Here is a 27551-nt window from a genome sequence, read left to right on the forward strand (position 1 = left end):
TCTTTGGCCGCCTGTCTAAATTACGTTACATTTATAAATCCCATCTGTATTCTTCAAAAATGAGATTCCTTGAAAATTTTTGATTTAAGATTTAAGTACTTTAAGTTCTCAAGGAATATCTATGTACCTTTATGTTTTGTTAGTTTGTTACGTTAAATTTTCTACTTTAACCCTTTTGTCAAAAATCCCTTCAGACCTCCTTCTCTTAGGCGGTGTTGCCATATATGGATGACCTCTAAATATCGTTAAAATGTACCTTTCAATACATATTATTTACGCAACACGTGATAGTGCGTTTTTTAAATCAATCGATGCAATAGTCGCTTACAATTGTATTCATAGGGCCGTATGTATGAGATTTCCAAAATCTTTATAAGCTATTTAATCGATTTTCCACCATATAGCGTATAGCACTGTTTGTGACGTAAGCAATCTGACGTCACACGTAATTCAAAATGGCTGCTTTATATGTCACTTTCAAATGTCATTTTAATAATGCATTCATTACAACAAACGTTTGCTTGAGGCCCTCGATCATTTTGTAGACTCTGTAAAACATTTGCGAACTTTAAAAACAGTTCCTAGTCGTGCTGTTTATAAAATACGTATAATTTTGGTCCATAGTCTATAATCTAGATATAGTAGGTAGCTGATACAATGCTCTCGTATTTCGCTTAAAAACAAAGCAAAAGTCTCAAACATCAATAGTGTCATACGGTGATTGGTATAAATGATAATATTATACGATCGTTACATATTATTATCTAAATCCATTTTCATTTCTGTCATTTATTCTTATTCCGTTTTGACATCTCATAATAGAAGTGAAGTTAGTCATAATATAACTGTATGTATTGCCACCAAATGGAAATGTTTACTGGGAATACTCTATCCTTTCGTTCAGTAGAATTATAAAATAAATGTGACAAAATAACTGATAAATTATTTAATGTTCATAATAATTATTAATTTATAATTAATAAATTTATATGGTACCGTTCGCACACTTTCAGACACATTTATAATTACAAAACTTTAAATTAATGATCGGGGAATGAAATTTTATAAGTTTGCCATTATATGGACGCGATGACACATTATGACGTCACATCGTGACGTCGCTAAGCAAAGGGTTACATTTGCACTCATGCATACAAATGAGCAGTATTTAGACTATAAAGTATTTGGGAATCTCATGCATACCACCCATAATGTATAATTATTAAATAAATTAATAATGACAGTTTTAGAAGGCTTGGAAATACGGAAACTGAATTTTAGCATACCCACGTTCAAGGTTTAGTCTACCTACTTAAAAAATGAATGCGTGCAGTGCAATAGAAAAAAACATGAAACAAAATATTGTTTTTACCTATAATAATTACTGTGCCCAACACTGACTAGACAAGTGTTTTTCCATTGTTTATGGATTCTATTGTGGTTGGAATAATAAAATTATTCAAGAAAAAAATATATGCTGTATTAATTTAATATTTCAATATTTATACTTCCAAAAGATATACTTATAGGCCATCCATGGACTGAAATTTTCTGTTCATAGAAATATATTTTCACAAAGTTTATTACAAGCATCTGATCGTATCCGTTTATACCATACACTTACACTTACAAATTTAGTCAAAATATATTTTCATGAACAAAACTCATAAGTTTAGTATGGCACACGGATCTAAACCGCATACGGTTTCAGTCCATGGATGGCCTCTTAAAATCCCCAGAGTTGATAAACTGCGGATTTATGACTCAGTGTTTTTAACTCGTTGTCAAAAAAATTATACATAGATATATTATAGATATGTATCTGCAGTTTGTTGGACATATTATCAGGCGCGGACCGGACAACCTGGAGAGACTGGTAGTTTTAGGTGCCCTCCAAGGAGGGCGAAGCAGAAGAAGAGCGTCTGCGCGCTGGAGCGACCAAGTGAAAGAGTTGACTGGGAGCACCATCCATTCTGCCCTGAGAGAAGCGGAAGATCGAGAAGGATGGAAAGTGTAGGTCGCTCAAATGATGGCGAAATTCAAATGTGGTCACGATCTTCAGCCATGAGTGCACGACCAAGAAGAATATATGTATATATCGGATATCCACATACCTATACCTAGGTAATCAACGTTATAAATGTTTATTGAAATCATACCGATAGCCCATGACTTCTATCACACTTAATACAGAATATAGAAATCGAATGATTCGATTATATGTTTTTCAAATGGATGAGGTAGACAACTGTTAGATCAAAGTGAGATCACGCGATCGCCAACGGTTGGATGTAGACGCACGTCCCACTATCTGAACCTCACCCCACTACCCCACCGTTGTAATATGATTAATTCACTATTAACTGAATAATTCTGATTTACACTTAGATTCACCACTTTCAGTTCACGGGTACAGAGAACACTTCATGTCACCAAAGATAAATGACGCCAGAACATGTTCAAGATTCATTTTTATATTCTGAACTCTTTCTTTAAGCACCGAGATAAATGGGTGCTACATCAGTCCCGTGCAGCTTTGTTCCGGGACAAAGGAGTATGACACTAAAATATTTTCATTCTGACACGTTTAAAGCGTCATGGAAGGTGGTCGTGCACAAATCGCGGCAACATAATATACATAACGGGTGGAAATGGAGTAACTCAGATCATACTCGTGATGAATTATTGCAAGAGCATTATTTTCATAAAATTTTCTCTTTGGAAATATATATTAGGTAAGTAATACAGTTTCATTTTTCTGGTTATTCGACAAATAATTATCGACACACTGCAGATATTTTTTATATCGTCACAACTGTATTACATACCTACATTTGTAATTCGTAAATTATTTTTTTACACCCACGATGGCCGCGCGGATTAACCGTCGGCCTATAGCGTCGTGGGTACCAGATTCGAATCCTGGGTCTGACAAGTACACTAATTGTTTTTCAATTTGTAAATGATTCAGAGTATGGACCTAATAGGTTGAGCAAGTGTCTGACATCCATTTCTCGTAAAAACACAATCTGTCAATACAAACATCTATTCTGTGGAGGCCCATATGATCATTATTAGGATCGGACTAGGGATTGCAATACCGGTATTTCAAAACCGGTATTCAATTATTTATCGATACCGAAATACCGGTTTCAAAAATCCAAAATACCGATATTTTCGGTATTAAGAAAGCATAAACGTTTATGTTTTACGAAAATGAATTAGATGTTATTTTTTCATCACTTACTAAGTAATATTGCATATTAAATGTAGTGTATCAGTTTTATGCTGCAAATATTTCCAATTATTCCATAACTATTGATCCAACAAACGTTGAATTTGAGAGAAATCTTTCTACACCCGGACATATAGTATTTGTAAAAATTAGCAGTTTTAAAATAATATGATCTATACATATTTATAAAGGTCAAGATAATAAAAATATGGGTAGTTACTTTAGGTTGCTATAAAATAGTGTTTTAAATAGATTTTAATAGTTATATTTATTGATAGGTACCTACTTATTTTTTCGTATATGTTCTGACGAACACCGGTATTCAATAAGAAATACTGAAATACCGGTATTGATATATTCATTCGGTATAGCAATCTCTAGATCGGACATGGTCGGAAAAAAATCAGTTTACATAATAAAAGGTGTTTATATGAAAATAATTACAAGATAACAAGAACTTTTTATATAGGCCAGGTTTTTAAATTTTCTATTGAATCATATAAACATGACAATTCTATGTATTAATATTTTAGGACAAATAAGGCAATTGTCAACAAATCATTTTTTTGCTATTTTGCAACAAACAAACAAATATAGAATACTTACTGAAATGTCATTTTGATTTCCATAGTAACGTATGTATATATTAATAATTTAGTTGCTAGGACCACCTCCTTAGCAACCAATAATAGTGGATTAGATTACGGATTTCTTCCGAAATAACTTTTCATACAAAACAGAATTAACTGAAAATGAATTCAATTCTACTTTAAGATGACTAAAAGTATTAAAAGAATGCATTGTCATCGTGTTCTGATATATTCTAAATGTTTCAAATGTCCAGCTAGTCGGGAAGTTAGTTAAAATCGATCGCAAGATTTGCACTGGACAAACAACCGCCGGACAAACAAGAATACGAGCGAATAAAAACCTTGTAATGATCCCGCAGTTCTATAACATCGAAAGAAAGTATTGATACCCTTTTGACGGTCCTAAGTGTAAGGCGATATTTAAAAGGGAGGTCTTTATCACGCTCATAACGGATTCCTCGCAAGATTATACACCACCCCTGCCAAAATAACAGATATTTTATACAAAAATAAATAGGTAACATTTTTTACTTATTTCTCACACAAAAAATGCACTTTATTGAGCAGAAATGACTCATTATATGACGATTAAGGTCACAACAATAAGTTTGGCACCGATTTGCTAATAAATAATAATTATTACATTACTACGGTGGACATTGCACTTTCGAGACACTCTGTATCACTCTGGCTCACGTCAAAACTATCTTAGCAATAATAATATTACCTATAAGCGAACGGTTTATTCTATTTAGTTTGTTTTGGTGCTATCATAGTGTGGTCGTGTCTCAAATAAGTCGTGGGAAGTGTTTCTGCATTATTGTATTTAGAAAATCAATAACAATATTTAAAAAAAAAAAAAAAAAACACTTAGGAGAGTTATTTATAGGTGTTCAGTGTTATTGGATGAAAATGAAAGTTGAAACGGTCGTGAAACTGTTTTCTCTTGTTATTTTTGTAGCTCTGGTGAATGCAGATACTTGTAAGTGTATATATTCAATAAATAATAACAAATGCAATACTGCTATACATATTATATTGTGCATTAATTATTACATAATATATAATATTATTTATCAGTAACGAAGGGTGGAAGTAGGCTATTAAGATCCGCCATAAATAGTGCACATTACACTTTGTTAGTCATACCTATTTGTTTTCATTGAAATAAGACTACACTTTATAGGTGATGTTGGTTAGTTTTTAAAATTCAATTAAACATAATAGATAATAGTCAAAAATACTCGTCCGTCTATAAAATATCTAAAATTATGCAATTAAATCATATATAACTTTGGATATTTTATAGATAGAATAACAATTTTTATCTAGTATAGTTTGGTATAGGAAGGGCTTAATGAATTTAAAAAAATAACCAACAATATGTGTAATAGGTATGTATTCTTAATCGAACGATAACAAATAAGTATGAGTGAAAAAGTATCGACAATTTTGTCGTATTCCCCAAATTAGACCAAAACTATTATGGTTTCGTTTAGGCATGGTTTAATTGATTTTTAAAAACTAACTAACACCATCTGTAAAAAATTGTAGTCTTAGTTCAATAAAAACAAATACATATGACGAAAAAGTTTAGTGTGCACTATTTATAGCGAATCTTAACAGCCTACCTCCACCCTTCGCCACTGTGCTATATAGCAGTGGCGAAGGGTGGAGGTAGGCAGTGGATATTCAGCATAAATAGTGCTCACTGCACTACTTACTTATTTGTTTTCAGTGAACGAAGAATACAAATTGCAGATGATTTTTAAAATACGATTGAACCATGCCTCACCAAATCATAAAAGATAAAAAAAATATTCTTCTTATAAGAAAATTATGTATGATATTTTAATGGTATAATTTTAGATATTTTTATACAGAAGAATGTTTTTTTTAATCTAATATCTATTATGGTTTGCTTTAGGCATGGTTTAAGTGGATTTAAAAAAACTAATCAATACCATCTGCAATTTGTTTTATTACTACGCATGACTAACAAATTTTAATGTGCAATATTAATGGCGGATCTTAACAGCCTACCTCCACCCTTCGACACTGCAATATAGTATATTTTAATTGTATAATTAATGTTATTTGATTTTTCAGCAAAATGGACAAAACTGCGAGTAAAATTCTCCCTGAGCGGCGTCCTAGAGGACGTGGATGCCTTCTGGACCATCAACAGTACCCTCGGAGTAGCAGAGGACTTCGGCTGGGAGAGGATCAAAAACCCTGAAGAGCCAGACTTGGTAACGGTCTGCCTCTCGCAGAAGGACGTCAGATTCTGCCCCATGTATGACCAGAATGGATATATTGCTGGAGTGCAGTTGGCTGTAAGATTGAGAATGATTTATGTCCAATACGAAGCTCGACAACTCCTTAATTTCGTATTTTAGGAGTCTGGTACATAGAATATCGAAGATATGTAAAACTAAAATGTGAAGATTCATACACATTTATGTGAAATATTAGCGAACCAATTAATGCTATTTTACCACGTTTTTATTAGCTCGTATTCTTGTTTGTCCGGTACAGATTTTTCATGTGCAGTACAAATTTTTTCTTGTTTGTCCAAGATATTTAACTAACTTCCCGACTAGCTAGACATTTGAAACTTTTAGAATGTATCAGAACACGACGACAATGGATTATTTTAATACTTTCGGCCATCTTTAAGCAGAATTGAATTCATTTTCAGATAATTCTGTTTTGTATGTTTCGGAAAAAAATCGTTAAAAGTAATATTTAAGTACCACTCACTATTATTGGTTGCTAAGTGGGTCTTCGCAACTAAATTATTAATAAATACGTGCGTTACTATGGAAATCAATATGAAATGTCAAAATGACATTTCTGTTTTCTATAAAATTTATTCAGTATTTCTATCAAGTACAATAAAAAGTTTTTGTTAATAAATAGAATTGTCAAGTTTATATGATTCAACAGAAAATTTAAAAACGTGGTATATAAAAAGTTCTTTTTATCTTGGTATTATTTTTAAATTACAATCATTTTCTTCTTCTTTGGTCATATCCGCCCCTTAAATGGAGCATATGGACACCACGCGGCGCCTCCAAGAATCCCTGTCACTCGCTAGTCTTTTGGCTTATAATAATGATTGAATAATTCAGTTGACTAATAATATAAGTTTTAATTGCCTTGTAATGGAATAAGTGTGAAAAATACAATTAATTTGAAATATATAAATTAACGTTAATATAAACTGAAAAGGCTTGGATACAGTGTGTTAATTGTATCAAGTATTCGCAGTATTATTATAACGACAAAATTAAGGAATCTGAATTTTATTAACTCGCCACACTGCAGTGGCGAAGGGTGGAGGCAGGTTGTTAAGATCTGCTGTAAATAGTGCACACTAAACTTTGTCATTCATACGTATTTGTTTTGATTGAAATAAGGGTACAATTTACAGATAGTGTTGGTTAGTTTTTAAAATTCAATTAAGCCCTGAGAAAAACCAAACCATAATAGATAATAGTAAAATAAATACTTGTCTATCTATAAAATATCTAAAATTATGCCATTAAACCATACATAATTTTGGATATTTTATAGATAGAATAATATTTTTTATCTATTATGGTTTGTTGAACAGTATTTAATGAATTAAAAAAAATTATGCAACAAGTTGCGTAGTATGTAATCTTACTTCAACAAAAACAAATAAGTATGAAAGAAAAAGTGTGCACAATTTTGTCGTATCGTCCAAAGTATATAAAAACTACTATGGTTTGCTTAGGCCGGGTTTATTTGATTTTTAAAAACTAACCAATACCATCTGTAAATTTTAGTCTTTGTCCAATAAAAACAAATACGTATGACTAACAAAGTTTAATGTGCACTATTTATGGCGGATCTTAACAGCCTACCTCCACCCTTCGCTATTGCCACACTGTCACCATAGGCCGCGAGTTTTATTATTATTTAAATAATTCTCCAGCGATTAAACGATTATATGGCTGTACTCAATTAATCCATATTTTATCACTTAGTTTGAGCCTTGATTATCCAGCGTTTGTCTCTGTCGTATCATAGGTATAATCATGGCCCCCACAAGGGGGGGGGGGACTGACAGGGCTCTAGCCTGGGGGCCCGGCGTGGTAGGTCAACCAGTCGAGTGAAATAAACACAGATAAAATTTTTTCAAATATTCAAAAATTTACTTAAACGGTAAAAAAGTCGCCTACGGCGCTATTTCAATTAAAGAGTATTACCATAAAATTTATTATATAGCTGTGTGATGCAATTTGATTTGATATTTTGATGATTGATATAATTAAATGATAATTCACGCGTAGAATTTTAATTCATAATTATTTTTAGTGTGTTGTTTCCTGTCTAATAAAAGTGGTTATATTTTATCCAATATGGCGAAGGGTCTCAAAATTGTGACGATCGGTGCTCCATAATAAACTCAATAACTCAAATGAATTTATTTAAAAATACAAAAATGGTTGAAAATACACGGAATACCTTCTATTTTACCGCGGAATACCATTTTGAGAACACTACTGTAGAACATCACATTACCTTTAAGCTTAGTGATTGTAGGGGGTTCCACCAAATATCCTGACCCTGGGGCCCGCTTCAGGATGTGGGGGCCATGGGTATAATATGTATTACATACAGTTGTCAAATCGCCAATGTTAATTCATCGGACCGGTTTCGTCCGCCTCAGAGGGACATTTTCAACTCAGTTGAAAATCTCTCAAATCACTCAAATGAGTTGAAAATGTCCCTCTTAGGCGGACGAAACCGATCTTAATCTATTGATTAAAAGTGGAATAAGTACTACAAAAAAATTGCGTTTTATTAAATAAAAACAACAATACCAAAGTTAATTATTATTTCAGATTCCACAAAACGATGTTGAAGCCAGCTCAGCACCGTACAACTTTGACAAATCGCCAACCTTCCACAAGAAAGCAATCAACGGAATAGTGTACTACACATCCTCGTTTTATTTGGCTGATCCGGAAATCTTTAAAACTGGAGGAAGAACAGGACTGGAGACGCTCGGAGAAGGAATCTGGATCAAGAATGGAACTAATTATACTCAAGTTCCAACGGACGAAGACGACTTGCAAGCGAATACCAAGTACGTGAGGAACAACTGTATACCAAATATGGGTAAGTCAACCTTATCAGTCAGTGAAATGGCAAATAATTTTCAACTATAGGTGCGACGAAATTTTGGACTCGCTGGCATTCGGAGAGCGAAAGTCGAGCTGTGAACACGTCAATTTATTTCGTGATGGCGACGGGGGTATTAATTCTTAAATCTTGTAAAGTGTTACCCATTTACTTGAAAAAGAAAACATGTCAATGAATATATTATTATTGTTACTAATATAACAATAAACAGAACATTAATGGACGCATGTTGGATTTATATGACAAATTATATTTCGTTCGGCACGCGTCATTTGCACAATCCGCGCATCGCTTAGCTACGATCTTTTTAGACCATGCCTCAACGGAGGTAAAGCCTTAAGGCCATGCATTAGTTGAGGCACGGTCTAAAAAGATCGTCGCTAGGCGATGCGCGGATTGCGGGTGGCGGGTGAAAATGACGCCTGTCAAACGAAATATTAATTGTCATATAAATCCAACATACGTCCATTTTATGTTCTGTTTATTGTTCTATTAGTAACAATAATAATATATTCATTGACATGTTTTCTTTTTAAAGTAAATGGGTAACGTTTTTAGTCATCTTTACACGATTTTAGAATTAATTGACCCGTCGCCATCACGCAGCAAAGTGACGTGTTCCCGGGTCAACATTTTCTCAGTGAATGGCAGCGAGTCCAAAATTTCGTCGCGCGTACAGTTGAAAATTATTTGGCGTTTCACTGATGCGTCACCTTAAGTAAGGAACTAGCAATAATTGATTATGATAAGAATACGGTTAAAATTAGGGATTGTAATACCGGTATTCGATTATTTATCGATACCGAAATACCGGTTTCAAAAATCCAAAATACCGGCATTTTAGGCATTAAAGAAGCGTACACGTTTGTGTTTTTCGAAAATGAATTGAATGTTTTTTTTTCATCACTACTATATTGCATACTTAAATTTAGTGTATAAGTTTTATGCTGCCAAAATACAAATATATTTAATATTATTTAACAGAAGTTAAATAATATTAAAACAAAATCTCTCAAATATACTAAACTTAAAGAATTGTCGAGATGTATTAACATATTTCGAAAAAAGAAAACATTCGTCGCAAATATTTTCAATTATTCTATTTCTATTGATCCATCGTTGATAGTATCTATATCCAACAAACATTGAATTTTAGAGAAATTTTTCTGTACCCGGACAGTATTTGTAAAAATTAGCAGTTCTAAAATATTTATCATGCATTTTTTTAATAAATATAGGTAGTGTTACACTCCCAAATGGTCCCCATTTGGCAGTGGCGAAGGGTGGAGGTAGGCTGTTAAGAGCCGTCATAAATAGTGCGCATTAAACTTTGTTAGTCAATCGTATTTGGTTTTATTTAACTAAAACTACAATCTAAATATGGTTTTGGTTAGTTTTTAAAAACCAACTAAACTCTGCCTAAATTAAACCATAATAGTTTTGGTATATTTTGGGCGATACGACAAAATTGTGCACACTTTTCCATTCATACTTATTTGTTTTAATTGGATTAAGGGGGGACATGCTCGTCGAAGGTCAAAATTGAGTTTTTATTGTATTTTCAAACCATGATCTTGGACACTCCTTAAACGTTGTAGATGATCTATTTATATAATTTTAAAGCCTTATTATCCTTTATAGTTATTTTAAACATTTGATGACTGCATGAAGTATTTTTGTTACATAAAATAGTATTCTTTTAAACCTCTCGCTCTAATGTTTTAGAATATAGTCATATTTCGGTACATAACTGTGCAGTGATGTTAAGATTTTTTACATTTATTAATTTTTAAACGCATTTATAAAACCATTAGCATAATTTATTACGAGATAATTTTTGTAAAATATTCACGATAAAAAATTATATTGATAATCTCTGTGATCCCAAATTTGACAAGAATTAGGCATTTTATTATTCAAAAAATCGGCAAGATTAACACATTTGAAGATGATTCTAAAGATATTTATTATAAGCTATGTCTTTGACCATTCAAGTGTGATAAACATCTTATGAATAATGATTGCTTTATAATCATTATTGACCTAAGAATAAGGTAGTGTTTTTTTGAAATACGCCATTTCTTTTGTCATTCCCCAGTGGTTAAGCTACAACATACGGCCGTAGCCATAAATTGACAAACTATAATTGAAGTAGGGAGTAAAATGATATTGACGCGCGTGTTTGAACATGTACCGTTTAAAAAAAAATAAAAAAAAATTCTGTTAGGTACATGTTCAAACACGCGCGTTAACATAATTTTACTCCCTACTTTAATTATAGTTTGTCATTTTATGGCTACGGCCGTATGTTGTAGCTTAACTACTAGGGAATGACAAAAGAAATGGCGTATTTCAAAAAAACACTACCTTATTCTTAGGTCAATAATTATTATAAAGCAATCATTATTCATAAGATGTTTATCACACTTGAATGGTCAAAGACATAGCTTATAATAAGTATCTTTAGAATTATCTTCAAATGTGTTAATCTTGCCGATTTTTTGAATAATAAAATGCCTAATTCTTGTCAAATTTGGGATCACAGAGATTATCAAAATAATTTTTTATCGTGAATATTTTACAAAAATTATCTCGTAATAAATTATGCTAATGGTTTTATAAATGCGTTTAAAAATTAATAAATGTAAAAAATCTTAACACCACTGCACAGTTATGTACCGAAATATGACTATATTCTAAAACATTAGAGCGAGAGGTTTAAAAGAATACTATTTTATGTAACAAAAATACTTCATGCAGTCATCAAATGTTTAAAATAACTATAAAGGATAATAAGGCTTCAAAATTATATAAATAGATTATCTACAACGTTTAAGGAGTGTCCAGGATCATGGTTTGAAAATACAATAAAAACTCAATTTTGACCTTCGACGAGCATGTCCCCCCTTAAGAATACACAATATTACACATATTGTTAATTTTTTTAAATTCATTAAGCCCTGCCTAACCCAATCTATAATAGATAGAAAAATATTATTCTATCTATAAAGTATCTAAAGTTATGTATGATTTAATTGCATAATTTTAGATATTTTATAGATAGATACATATTTTTTGACTATAATCTATTATGGCTTGGTTTTCGCTGGGTTTGATTAAATTTTAAAAACTAACCAACACCATCTGTAAATTGTAGTCTTAATTCAATGAAAACAAATACGCATGAATGACAAAGTTTAGTGTACACTGTTTATGTCGGATCTTAACAGCCTACCTCCACCCTTCGCCACTGCCATTTGGGGATGTCTCTGTGAATCTGGGGAAGCCCTAATCGGTACCAAGCCAAAAAATAGTAAGGGTTGATAACGAAAATAAATAATCATAAACCGGCAACATTATACTTGGTTGGCGGCAAAATGTCAGATCGGCAACGCCGCATTGGTAGCGCTTCGGAAGCGGCCGTTTTTTTTTTGGCGCGGCAGAACGCTGCAAACAGCCAAATCGTAAGCACATACATTTCGTCCTCCGTAAAAAAAAATATATAACACGTAGTAACCTAGTAGATATTAACGCAAATAAACCTCGTCGTTTCCACTACAATTCTGGTGTGTTATTTGTCCACCTCCAAGTCCCGAATCCAGACGAAAAACCATACAAAGAAACAAAGTGACAGCACCTTTTCACTTTCGAAAATGGAGGGAGATGACAGTAGCTACTTTAGGTTGCTATAAAATAGTGTTTCAAATAGATTTTAATAGTTATAATTATTGATAGGTACTTCTTTTTTCCTATAATAGTATGTTTTGACGCGTATCCGGAAATTTGTACGTAAACAGTTCAACGTAGAACACTTATTCGTGTGCCGCAGTACGTGAAACATGAGTTCGTGCAACATTTAATCAAATGACGAGTTCTTCGTTGAACATTTCACCGTGGAATACATTTCACCGTGGAATGCGTATTCTACAACATGTGGCGCTGGTTTGCAGTTCCAATTAGATTCCATACGAATTTTATGAGATGTCTTTATTGGTTTTAAATAATTTAATGTTGAAACTACATACATATAATTACAATATGAAACTATTTCTAATTTTTCCTCCTTGCCCCCCCCCCCAATATTAAATCCTGGGTGCGCCACTGGTGTCGTGTCAAGTGATTATTTCTAGTGTGTCAATCAATATATAGAATGTTACATTCTCAAATCTAGGGTCTTATTGGTTGAAAAAAAAATGGTTTATTATAATTTTTATAATACCTATGTATTTATTTAATAATACATTCAGTTTACTGTGGGAAACATGTCCTAAATATAATTAAAAAACCAATAACGAAATGTAGTAAGTGTTTTGAAATGATGCGTTACCTAATTACAAATCCGTTTTATTTTGGTGGAATCTAGTAAGTGACACTGACTAAAGTCTAAACTAAACAATACATTCATTCAAGACAAATGTGTCCAGATGGTAAATTTTTTTTGTATTATGGTCAATTTATTGGGTTGGCCCTTTCTCGAGAGTTCCCTTGTTCATTATTGTGTGCACAAAAAAGACCGTTTTAGAAATTAATATTATTAAAAAAAAAAACATTATTACGTACGATATGGTTGTAATTATAATATACTTATCTACCTATTTTCTGCTGTGTCCCTTGTATTATAATGGTTTTATTACGTACTTTTAAGTAAGTATTATATTTTTACATGAATATTTAAAAGTTCATTATATATTGTAAATAAATAATATTATATTATGTTACTATGTTTATTGGTATTTTGTATTGATAATGGGAGCTATTTATAAGTAATAACCATATACACAGTATATTTGTCTATGGTAATACCTACGTAATGCACATTAATGGTATTAACTATCAAGTTTAGTATTGATGAGAAAATATTAAGTAAGTATATCATTAATTTAAATACCTATAACACAACAATACTATTTAGGTAAGTACCTAATGTTTATTTCACAATTTAGACAGGTATATATATATATATGTACAGATAAGTTAACTGAAATTACAAATATACCTAATGCTAATTTAAATCGATTTCCGTTTTATCTATGAACGTACATTTTATATTATTTTTATAATAACTTAACTTGTGTACTCCATCATAATGCAGGAAATTAAGAAGGCATCAGAAGTGTAGATAGATAAAGATTGTCATGGCTACGGAACCAACGTGTGTTTCAAAACATACATTCTTGAAATTGACTACAATGTTCTTATAGCTATTTACCACGTGATAAAGAATATGTTATTTACATTACGTAAGTATCATAATATGTTTTAATTTGTTAACTGTCAATTCATGATGGAACTGCATTGTTATTATATTATTTCTGTCGCTTTGGAATTTGTTTGATAAATATTGTTTTAAAAAAATGTACTCAGTTGAAAATGTCCCTCTGAGGCGGACGAAACAGGTCCTAATTAAAAGTGGAATAACTAATACTAAAAATGCGTTTTATTAAATTAAAACAACAATATCATAATATGCATTAAAGTTTCTAACATAAATGAAACGCGCATTCAATATTGGCAAAATTCGAATACACTAAACGGGCGTAGTATTTCTTGCGTTGCTGGCTTCAAATTCTGGGTCGATGGTGACTGGCTTTAGCATTTCTATGTTAGTAATCAGTTCTGTGGTATGACTTATAGATATTTAAAATGCACTATTATGCAACTGTAACAAAAATAACCTATAACGTAAGCGTATTAAACATTACATATTATTTATAAATCATGTATGTGTGAATACTTAGTAAACAGAATACAGTATGTACCTGGCTGGTACTGTTCGGTTATACGGAGTACAGCGGAAAACGCATTTTGAAAATAGCCGATAAACTGGATTATTTGTTAGGTTAACCTAACCAAACCTAACCTAACCTAACCTAACCCAACCTAACCTAACCTAAACTAACCCAAACTAACAAATAATCCAGTTTATCGGCTATTTTCAAAATGCGTTTTCCGCTGTATTCCGAATAACCGAACAGTACCAAATAAACTTTTTACGAAGTTGTCACTTGTTAGCCATTCGCCCAACCCATTGGGTCTTTACGCTGTATTAACACACAATGGTTTCAAATGTTTTAATAAGATTATTATAATCTGAGTGGACTAATTGAATTAAAACTTATTGTAAGTAGGTATTATTGAAAATACAAAGATGGCAATACCTAATTTATTTAAAAAATAAATGTTTTTACCTAGGTATATAGATTTAATTCATTTATGATATTATTGATCTTTATAATATATAAAGTAAGTACTTAAGTATCTTAATATATATATATATGTATTATAGAAAAAATATAAAAATAATAATACTTAATTAATATTATATAAAGTAGATAATAAGTAGATAATACAATCATAGATATAATCATAGGCTATACATTAGATATAGTCAATTCAATGTCATTTACTTTTTTTGTTTGTAAGAAATAAAAAGGTTTTTATATTTATACATATATGTATAAAGTACGCAGTACCTACCAACATATCCTAAATATAATTAAAAAATCTTGAAATAAATCAATTACAAATCCGTTGTATTTTGCAGTTTATTGTGTAGGTAGGTCCTTTAACTCTCACGTGCTTCTAGTGCACAAAAAACATTTGGCCACTGTAACATAGATACCTAATATCCGGAGTTCTGATCAAATCTAAAAATTAATAAGTATTAATAAAAAGCCAACATTATTACGTACCTACCTTACTATAACAAAAATAACCTATAATGAAACGGAGTGTATTATACGAGTGTAGAATAGGTAATTAATATTTTTTCTGCAATCCGGAACATAAATTGGCTCCATAGAATGGAGATTATATTAAAAACCTTTTTACGAATAACGGTTGTTACTTGTTAGCCAATCTTGGTCTCACGTTGGATTAACACACATTTAAAAAACAACATGTATTTTTTATTCAGTCACAGGATTGAACCCACTTTCTATATGGAACCGCTCTGCCAAGTCGGATGCCATGGCTGTATTATCAGGATATGCAAAAGTTAAAGTACCTACGTAGTAGTACCTATCTTTAAAGTTGCAAAGATCAATCATATCCAAAATGAATTCAATAAATGCAGTCATCTATATAAGTAGGTACATTTATTTTTAAATTAAAGTATGCAGCTATTAACACGTTCGTATTTTCTATAATATCCATTTACAAAAAGTTTCAAATCAACATTGTCCATAATATTATTTTAAATAATAATAAGAACACACATTTTCTATAATACTATAATAAAATTTCAACATATTTGGTAGTTAATTAAAATAAAACGCAATAAGCCACAATAGACACATTTAAAAAAACAACGTGTATTTTTGTACATCCGCGGGATCGAACTAACCCACTCTTCATAAACGACCGCTCCCCCAACTCGGGCACATATATTTAAAATTAAAGTAGGTACTACGTACTTATCTATAAAAATCAATAATATCCTAAATGAATTAAACAACAGCATTTACATATACCTATGTGCCTATATACATTTATTTTTTAAATTAAAAAAGGTAGGTATTGCCATCTTTTTATTTTCAATAATGCATACTTACAAAAGGTTTCAAATCAACTAGTCCATTGTCCACACCAAAACAACAAAATATTGCTATTTCTGTAAGTTGCAATATTAATGTCTAAATAAAACACTTAAAAATACGTAATAAAACCATCGTAATACAAGAAACATACATTAGAAAATAGGTAAGTAAGTAGATTATAAATACAATCACATCGTATAGGTATATTATTTATGTAGTTTCAACATTAAATTATTTAAAACCAATAAAGACATCTCATAAAATTCGTATTGAATCTAATTGGAAGAGCAAACTAGCGCCACATGTTGTAGAATACGTATTCCACGGTGAAATGTATTCCACGGTGAAATGTTCAACGAAGAACTCGTCATTTGATTAAAATGTTGCACGAACTCATGTTTCACGTACTGCGGCACACGAATAAGTGTTCCACGAAGAACTGCATACGTACAAATTTCATGTAACCGTTTTGACGAATACTGGTATTCAATAAAAAATTCCGAAATACCGGTATTGATATATTCGTCCAGTATTGCAATCCCTAGTTAAAATATCTCCAAAACGTTGTAAGAGTAGGAAATTGCATTTCACAAATTACTGCATAAAGAGCAGCGATGGCGAACCTATGGCACGCGAGATGATTTTGCATGGCACGCGAACGTTTTATTTTGAAGAGAGAAAAAAATACTTTATTTATTTAAAAAAAATACAAATACAGTTTTACAAATAAATGTACAAGTAGGTGCTTATAGAATATTAAAATAATTACAAGATAAAAAGAACTTTTTATATACAAAGTTTTTAAATTTTCTATTGAATAAGGTACTTAGTAATAATTATTATAAAACAATCATTATTCATATAATGTTTTATCACATTTGAATGGACAAAGACATAGCTTATAATCAGTATCTTTAGAATTATCTTCAAATGTGTAAATCTTGCCCATTTTTTGAATAATAAAATGCCTAATTCTTGTAAAATTTGGGATCACAGAGATTATAAATATAATTTTGTATCGTAAATATTTCACTGTAATAATATCAACATAAATTTTACTAATGGTTATATAAATGCGTTTAAAAATTAATAAATCTTAAAAATCTTAAAACCACTGCACATGGATGTACTGAAATATGAGTATATTCTAAAACATTAGATCGAGAGGTTTAAAATAATACTATTTTATGTAATAAAAATACTTTATACAGTCATCAAATGTTTAAAATAAATATTAAGGATAATAAGGCTTCAAAATTAAATAAATAGATTGTCTACAACGTTTAAGGAATGCACAGGCTAATGCTTTGAAAATACCATAAAATCTCCATTTTGACCTACGTTGGGCATGTGGGCCGTTAAGTCTAGCTATTTTTATTTCTTTTACAGGTACCCACTACTTCTATGACACCAGACGAGACCAGAAGTGCTCCGACTTCCCACCATTCTTCATGCTCGTCAAAGACGGCAGCGTCAACGGCATAGGATGGCAGGTCTTCGGATCAACAAACGTCGTCGACAGGGACTGGTACAACTACGTGGACAGGCAAGCTGCATACATCACAGCGCCTCTTGGTCCGGCATGCCTTGCCGATTGGACAGGACAGTACGGCGTGGTTTCCGTTCACATGTATTTCGTGGATAAACCTTGGACCATCAGGTGTGACAATTTTAAAGACAATGCAGTGCCGTTGGATTTGTTGAGGGAGTTTATTTTGAATTCTTTGTACGTTGTTGGGGATGTTGAGGCCACTTGGAGGAGGGCAACAAATAGAAATTGAATATTTTAAAACTGAATTGGCTGTTTTACTTATCTATTTATTGTTTATTTTTTACAATATTTTACATAAATAATTCTGAAGACACTCATGATAAAATATAGACAATAGAAAAAATCTTTTTTGAAAAAAGTAAGACACCCGGCAGGATCGAACCTGCGTCTCTTGGGTATCGCGCCCTGTACATTACTACTATGTTACGACTGCCATGCTTAATTGCGACAAATGTTAACTATTGGCCTTATTAATACCTGCTCATAAGCGCTCTCCCGATTGAGTTACGGTAAGCGATCGATTTTTGTATTCTAAATCAAAGTACCTATTACTTTAATTACTAACCGACGTCTAGTGCTAATGCACAGGGCGCGATACCCAAGAGACGCAGGTTCGATTCCTGCCGGGTGTCTTACTTTTTTCAAAAGATTTTTTCTATTGGCTATATTTTCTCATGAGTGTTTTCAGAATTATGTACGTTCAATAATTAAAATGGTACATTCTTAAATCTTGTGAATTATTCGTTGAGTAAAAAAATAGTTAATTAAAAATTATTAGCAAGTTCAAGTAAGTTACAACAAAAAATCTTAGAGTCATCCGCCACATCGGTTAGTAATTAAAGTAATACCTACTTTGATTTAAAATACAAAAGCCGATCGCTAAATAGTAGCTCAATTTGGAAAGCGCTTCAGTGAGTATTAAAAGACCAATAGTTAAAATTTGTCGTAATTAAATATGACTCCTATAGCATAGTGGACTATGTGCGTAGGCGCGATATCTGAGAGATGCAGGTTCGATTCCTGCGGGGTGGGGTGGTGTCATACTTTTTTCAGAAAGATTTTTTCTATCGGTTATAATATATTTTCTCAGAAGTGTTTTCAGAATTATGTAAGTATCTATTTATTGTTTATTTACAATATTTTAATCGGTTATCAGTTCTCAAAATCAAAAATATTTGTTTTCTCAAGAATCCGAGATTGGTTTTATAATTTCTTGAGAATTATACAAATTCTCGAGAAATTCCGTTCAAAATAAAAGTCGAAAGCTTTAGCTCTTTCGGCCAATAGGTATAAACGAAATATCATTTTTTGGCAGTTTAGCCGAGTTCTCGAGAATCTCATTGACGATTTCATTAGAAATGAGAATTCTCGATGACAATTGATCTTTCGACAATACTAGTTTAAGATATAACATATTGTAATTTACTCAACATTTTCGTACTGAGTTGCATTTATACGGATTGCTTCGGATTCCCCGGCAATCAAACTTATCTTGAGACTTGTTTCTGCAAGTTCATGCACTCTGGAGGTCATCTGGATTTTATGAAAGTATTAAAATACCATCTGTATCAAGTAACAACATAAGCGACTCATGTGAGTGATAATAGATTAAAAATGATTTAAAAAAAATCATATTCCATTTAATTTCCTGCCGTCAGCAGAATTGGCGACATCATGAAGATCACCATCGTCAATTTAGCATATTAATTGACGCCCTCCAGGTCTGGTGAAGGCGAGGTCTTTTGGATATTTTTTTTTTACATATCATTGACGCGTACTTCACCTCTCAATGGGCCCGCATCCACTCAGCGGGGAAATTGCAACCGCAAGGAAAACGATCGTAACAACATTATTATGTGTGATATTTTATGACTAAATGAAAAAAAAATCATAACATAATATAACTTTTATATCTCTCATTACCTCATTTACCTTCTACCAGTAACGAAGGGTAGAAGGGGTATGTCGTTGAGATCCGACATAAATAATGCAAACTTAACTTTGTCATTTATACTTATTTGTTTTCAAATTCTAATTGATTTAACTTTTGTACTATTCCATTCGAATCGTTTTTTGTGACCCGAGTTTTGCCTTTCGACATCTTCAGGCACTATGTGCACTCGCCAAAAGGTAAATACACACTGACAACTAATACTATTACTTCGAACTTATATAATAAATTAATACAATAAAGTAGGTAAAAACTATATCACCCAGTCAACAAATTATGAATAGTTGAAGTGTTTGTAAAAAAACCCCTATCACTAATAATTCAATCAATATGCGTATACATCGCCAAACCCTAATAATAGATCATTGAATAATAATCAATAAATACTACATTCAAGAGGTCTAAAATCGCCAATACTAGGAATTTAATGAAGTTAACTAATGAGATATATCAATAATCCCTATCAGTCTTTAAAAATATTAATATTATTTGTTTTCATTGAATTAAAATGCAAGTTATACGTGGTACTGGATAGTTTTCAATTCATAATATATTTACAATTGGACATAGTTATGCAGAAAGTAGCCAGTCCACAAAAAATAAAAAAAATGAGATATGATATAGATCAGATGCGAGAAGGTTTTCTCTACGTTCTGTTGAAAATAGCCAAGCCGTAAAAAAATATTCTTGAAATAAAATAGGTACTATTTACAATTTTACATACATTTTTAATATCATGTTGTTGCTAAAGTGTCATTATCTCAGCTCGACATTATTGTGGACTGGCTACTTTTTTTAGCCTTAGGCTACTTTTTTTACCCAATTTTGTTTTTAATATTTTTTGATGATATTGTCAAAGTTATAACCAATTCTTCTTGTTTGCTATTCGCAGATGATCTTAAACTTTTTCGAACTATTGAAACCCCATTATGCTGTGCGATGTTGCAGTCTGACCTAGATGCTATCTCGCAATTGTCTATCTTAAATAAACTTGAATTCGCTACCTCCAAATGTAATATTATTTCATTCAATCGTTCAAGGCACACCTTATTGTTCCCATACACATTGTCTGGTATAATATTGAGTAGGGTAACGGAGATAAAAGATTTGGGAGTATTGTATGATACAAAGTTCACTTTCAATCAGCATATTCTTAACATCAGTACTAGATCTAGCAAAATGCTTGGTTTTGTTATGAGGGTTTCAAAATCATTCGAAAACGTCCGAGTGCTACGTACATTATACGTATCATTTGTGTTGAGTATTCTTGAATATGCCAGCATTATTTGGAGTCCTAATAGGTTCATGCACACAATTAAGCTGGATCGAGTCCACAATAGATTTCTTAGATTTCTCTACTTAAGAACATACGGGTTCTTTCCTTATGATAATGACAATAAAATGAATTTCCCGACTCGTTTTCTTCTGGGTATGCTATCAATGCAATCCCTGTCTACCCGAAGAGTGATTGTTCTTTTAAAGCATTTCTTTTTACTTCTTCGTGGGTTCATTTACAATCCGCATATACTGGCAAATATTAATTTTCATGTTCCCACCAATATCACTCGCAGCTCCACGGTCTTCAAGATACCTCGTCGCAGGACAGATGTTATGTTTCATGATGCTGTGTATCGTGCAATTAGCTTATTTGATGGCACCATAAAGGTTGATTTGTTTTTTATTAATTATATAATGTTTGTAGACGTTTTAAATAGGATAAATTTATAATTGTATATATTATCATATTTCTTTAATATTTACACATGCTGTCTTTTCCACTTTCTTGTCATATTAGTTGTTATTTGTAATTAAGATATTTTTATATATTTGTATGTATTATGTATTATGGCGCATTGGCCAAAAGCTGTAATGCCGTAATACTCTTTTTAATAAATAAATAAATAAATAAATAAATAACTACGTTCAATTATTCCATTAAGTGATACATAAGTTTTATCAAATATGATTAATTCATTGAAGCAGGTTTTAATCAATTATAATTTTAAAAACTATCTGAATTTTGTAATTATAGTTTAATTGAAACAGATACGTATGACAAAGTGTGCATTATTGTTGTTGAATCTCCAGAGCCTACCTTTAATATTATTATGGTTTAGTCTAGACAGGGTTTAATTGAATTAAAAAAAAAAAACAAACAAAATACTATCTGCAATTTGTATTCGTAGTTCAACGAAAACAAATAAGTACGATTGACAAAGTTTAGTGTGCACTATTTATGTCGAATCTCAACAGCTTACTCTCATCAAATAAAATATGTAATTCTCCTTTTCGAGTTGCCATGATATAGCAGCGATTCTCAACACCATGCGGTTGCAGCAATTGTAATGTTCTCGCATATAATGGTCGTACACAAGTATCACATAATATCGAAGGTAAAAATGATCTCGCTCACGGGCGCACTTGCACGATTGCGGGTTTGTACGTACTAACACACACTTGTGTGACTCTCAATGACTGTTATTTACGGATTTTTCTCTTATTTCATTTAACGAACTAAAACCCGCACAACTGATATAAATTGGTCGTATAAAAATAAAAAGGCTATTCTTTGCGGTATATTATTTTCAACGATCTTCCGTGGGTTTTTTTTTTATAAAAATCACTGTTTGAAGTAAGGTTTGTATCACAAATTAGTGAAATAAACAAAAAAAAAATTAACAATTAAATGACTACTGAAGATTTAGGCACAAGCCAAAGGCGCTGTCGTCAACTAAATGGGATGAGCTTGTTAGTTCACAGTTTTGACATGTAGCCAAGAAGTTCTTGTTGGACAGTAGATGAGAATGAGAACCAGTTAGGTATCTGCGTCATTATTATCAATAGAAAAAATCTCTTTGAAACAATCCCCGCAGGAATCAAACCCGCATCTCTCGGGTTTCGCGCCCACGCATATAAACCACTATGCTAAAAGTACCATAGTTAATTACGACAAATTTTATTATAATATATCCATTGTCTCAAAAGTGTTTTCAAAAATTATTTATGTTCAATAATTAGACTGTAAAATTCTTAAATCTTGTGAATTATTCGTTGAATAAAAAAGAGTAGTTAATTAAAAATTATTAGCAAGTTCAAGGAAGCTACAACACTAAAATATCTTGGAGTAATCCGTGACGTCGGTTAGTAATTAAAGTAATACCTACTTTGATTTAAAATACATAAAAGCTGATAGCCAATATTAGCTGTCTATGTGCGAACCTGTTAGGTATCTGCATCAGAGGCGTGCGGTCCATAAACGACTGGGTGTATATAATTATAATTAGGGCCCGGATTTGTATGCAACAAAAAACATGGTTATATGCATGCACGTATGCACTTAAAATCAATAAAATATGCACTAAAACCGAAGAAATATGCAGTTAAAAATTTACATTTTTTGTGGGAAAAAATTGTAAATACCCACTTTACCCAATATCACTGACAAAAAATCGAATAACTAGTTAATAATTTTTCAACATAATACGATATCAGAACAAAAAACACAAATAAAGAATATAAAGTTAATCAATTACTATTTTCAAAATAGTTTTTTCACAAGCACCTACAAATAATTGAATAATAAATGCAATGTAAACCAAACATAACTTAAAAAACAAAAACGACACACTTAACTATTCCTAAATACTATTTTCTGTTTTTTGCCCGAAAAAAAAATACATTATTTTTTTCAATATTATGCTCTGGCATTAAATTTTTCCGCATAGGTATCTGCCAGTATTTTGTTTATATGCGGAAAACTACCTCTTAACCTCCACTTGGGCAAACTTAAAATAATAGTGCCCGAGTTGACTTCACTTTTCCACTGATAAATCCACAGCTAGGAGATGGCATTAAAAATGCAAGTGCATCTAAACTATCTTCCTTCCTAACTTAGTTATATTTCGATAAAATATTAAAAAAAAAAATTATACATTCAAAAGCTCTAAAATATGCATTTATTTATTATATATTTATTATGCACTTATGTCTCAAATATGTTCTTACGTCTCAAATATGCATTTATATGCACAATAAAAATTTATTTTTGGATTCTGCGTCTTTCAAAACGGATTTCTGTGCAACTCTCATAGCTCTGCATACACCCTAACAAAACATGCACTAGCATATAAATCCGGGCCCTAATTATAATATAACACATCATATTATTTTCACTTAAATTTATACAAAATCAAAAATGTTAGATAAATAAAAAAAAAATCGAAAAATAGTTTCAGTTATTTATGTCTAGTTGAGACTAATTCAAATAATAAAATATTATTAATATGTACCTACCTAAAACTAATATAATACTTACTATACCTACTCATTATAAAGAACATCCCTCGTCTCTGTTCTTTTCATTCTAAATGTGATGTTGTGAACGTCTTGAATTGATATTTTGTTATATTATACTCAATATGTTTTTTTTAAAACGAATAAATAAATCTCAAACCAAATGTCGCTGGTAGGTACTTACCTAATAAAAATGACACGAATGAAATTCTGGTATTACGTAAAATTCGTATTATAAATTAGATTGCTTTTACATTTCTTATATTTATTGCTATGGACAGTAAAGTTAATCAGCTAAAATGGAAACATTATTTTAATTAAAAATAATATGTACAATACAGTAGAAAAAAGAAACATAAAAGAACGTTAAAACCATCCATGCACGCTTGAATCACAAAAAATGTATTGTGGACTTAGCGTAGTTTGCTTTCTCAGTTTCTAGAAAAATTACAATTCAAACTCTACAGTTTTAAACTCGCCACAAATTGAATAAAAAAAACACAGATATTTTTGTTACTAAAACGTGGCCAAATGATATGTAAACACTCGCCCGGGTTTCACGACGTTACAATTCCCAGGCTAGACTAGTATGAGTATTTAATTGGATTTTGAACAGTCGCTAAATTATAATCCGCGAATCAAAAGGCCGCTCGCGATAATAATTACGGCGGCAATTTTTAAATATTTCACACAAGAACTTGTATACCAACGTTCTTTTCAAGTGAACCACGAATGACGTAGATTATAAACGAGGGTATCGAATGAGACCCTCTTAAGTCTAAACTGTTTCAGTTTTTTTTTAATGCTCGGTCGCCGAAGGGTTAGCGCAGTACTATACCATAGTATTGAAGCGGTAGTATTATTGTAGTTTGAGATGGAAAGGTGCATGTTGGGCATAACGGGGAAAGATTACAAAAGAAAGCAACGGACAAGGAGCAGACAACAATAAGTACACGATGCGATCAAAGTTAACGAGAAATGGCAATGGCGGACACTTTTTAATTTTTTTAAATAACCATGCCCTTGCTTTTTTGTACAAGGTGATTGAGAGAGTTAATTACATTTAGTGACTTAAATATTCGCATTCATGGTGATATTGAAAAATGGTTGATTACAGTTTTTAGCTGAAGTATACAGTTAATTATACTTCTACGAGAAGTAGGTCTTTAATTTTTTTGAGTCAAGAATTAAATATGTTGTGTTGTGCTCTTGTGTTGTTTTGTTGTTTAGTATTTCATGAGGTGTTTGGAGGTAAATTTCGCGATTATGTAGTATTGGGCAGTCGTTGATGATGACTTAAGACGTGTAGCCGTCACATGGACAGCAGTCATCGTCCCGGCCGGATACGTACATCGGTGAACGGACAGGAGCTGGACAAATACCATGGTATTTAATGAGCATTAAACGAGCGCAGGGCCACGGACATGAGTTCATCGGATGCAGTGGCGAAGGGTGGAGGTAGGCTGTTAAAGGCCGCCATAAATAGTGCACATTATACTTTGTTAGTCATACGTATTTGTTTTTATTGAACTAAAACTACAATTTACAGATGGTATTAGTTAGTTTTTAAAAATCAATTATATTTGTTTTGCTATATTTTGGGCGAACGACAAAATTGTGCACACTTTTTCATTCATACTTATTTATTCTCGTTGGATTAAGAATACATATTATTACACATATTGTTGGTACATTTTTTTAAATTCATTAAGCCCTGCCTACGCCAAACTGTAATAGATAAAAATATTATTATTTCGTGTAAACGAAAAAGTAGTAACCGAGAAGAGTGGACTGAGCTAGGGAAGACTTTCATCCAGTAATGGATCGACCGCAGCTGATGGTTAATGTAAGTAAATGACAGGCATATTAATTTGATGACGTAATGATTTCCTGCAACATCACAAGACCAAATTTCCTGACAGGAAGAAGATGAGGTAAAGACATAACGCACACGTATTAGAAAAGTGACTTAACTCAAAGTTTGCAATTATTCAGGAGACATTTAAATTTTTATTCGATCTTTGATTCTCCGTATTTTCAAAACAATGAGATAAAAAATATATAATAAAAACAGTTCACGTTTTGAAGATATTTCTCACATATACGTACTGGAAAAGCGACGCAACTAAAAAAATGTCACTGTTCAAATTCACACAACGTCACATATGGCCCAGTGGAAAAGTGACACTTATGAAATCTAGGGATAAAAAATAAAATAAATTACTTTCGCATATACGCACATGTAGCTAGCGAGGTTCCAGTAATGATGATAACTGAAAATCGACATATTTTGAGTTAGGTCTCTTTTCTAATACACGTGCGATAACATTATGGTAAAAGTAACAATATCTGCATGGTAATATGATTAAGGCGACGGAATCGAACGGTTTGTTTTCTTAGGAAAATAAATCCTCCTTAAGGCCGGGGCAAAACATCTTCAGATAAGACGTCCAAATTAAACCTCTGTTTGGACAACCCATTATACATAAACATGTAATATGAAGAATAGGTATATGTGCATTCAAACATAATATGTAGAATGGTGGGACGGGATCCGAACCCGGGATAAGTAATTCCCGATCAACCCTGGACAAATTGAAGATACTCCCCACGGATACTACCAAAAACCACAATTTAAACACAGTGGTTCTAAGACGTAAACTCAGAACCAAACTTTATTTTTCAGTTTATTTATGAAAACGTTTGTAGACCACAGTAGGACAAAATTGCTTGTGGGAAAAAAATATGAGATGAAAGACAATCAGTATGATGGTTGATTCGTTTCGAAAAACGATCAATCGAGGCTAATAAAAATGTCAAATGAATATTAACGCTATTTAAAAATAAAAGAGAAATTTAAATAATTACAAGATAAAAAGAACTTTTTATATACTACGTTTTTAAATTTTCTGTTGAATCATATAAACTTGACAATTCTATGTATTAATAATTTAGGAAAATTAGACAATTGTCAACAAATCATTATTTTCTATTTTGCAACAAACAAACAAATATAGAACACTGAAATGTCATTTTGATTTCCATAGTAACGCACGTATATATTATTAATTTGGTTGCTAGGACCATTGAATTAGCAACCAATAATAGTGGATTGGATTACGGATTTCTTCCGAAATAACTTTTCATACAAAACAGAAATAACTGAAAATGAATTCAATTCTGCTTAAAGATGGCTAAAAGTATTAAAATAATG

At 31.8% G+C, this 27551-nt stretch overlaps 2 protein-coding genes across 2 annotated transcripts in view; one reads left to right on the forward strand and one right to left on the reverse strand.

Annotated features, from left to right (window-relative positions):
• mbo (Nuclear pore complex protein Nup88) overlaps nucleotides 1-27551 on the reverse strand; it is a 285671-nt gene that overhangs the window by 237714 nt on the left and 20406 nt on the right. The window lies entirely within an intron of this gene.
• On the forward strand, nucleotides 4561-18344 carry LOC147069361 (uncharacterized). Its single transcript, XM_085950330.1, has 4 exons — nucleotides 4561-4807; nucleotides 5935-6161; nucleotides 8703-8979; nucleotides 17931-18344. Exons 1-4 carry the CDS (start codon nucleotides 4732-4734, stop codon nucleotides 18320-18322), a joined length of 972 nt encoding a protein of 323 aa, XP_085806456.1. The 5' UTR covers nucleotides 4561-4731; the 3' UTR covers nucleotides 18323-18344.

This window comes from Rhyacophila brunnea, unplaced genomic scaffold, assembly GCF_057557595.1.
Source record: "Rhyacophila brunnea isolate RB1 unplaced genomic scaffold, BYU_Rbru_1.0 scaffold_23, whole genome shotgun sequence".
Classification (NCBI taxonomy): Eukaryota; Metazoa; Arthropoda; class Insecta; order Trichoptera; family Rhyacophilidae; genus Rhyacophila; species Rhyacophila brunnea.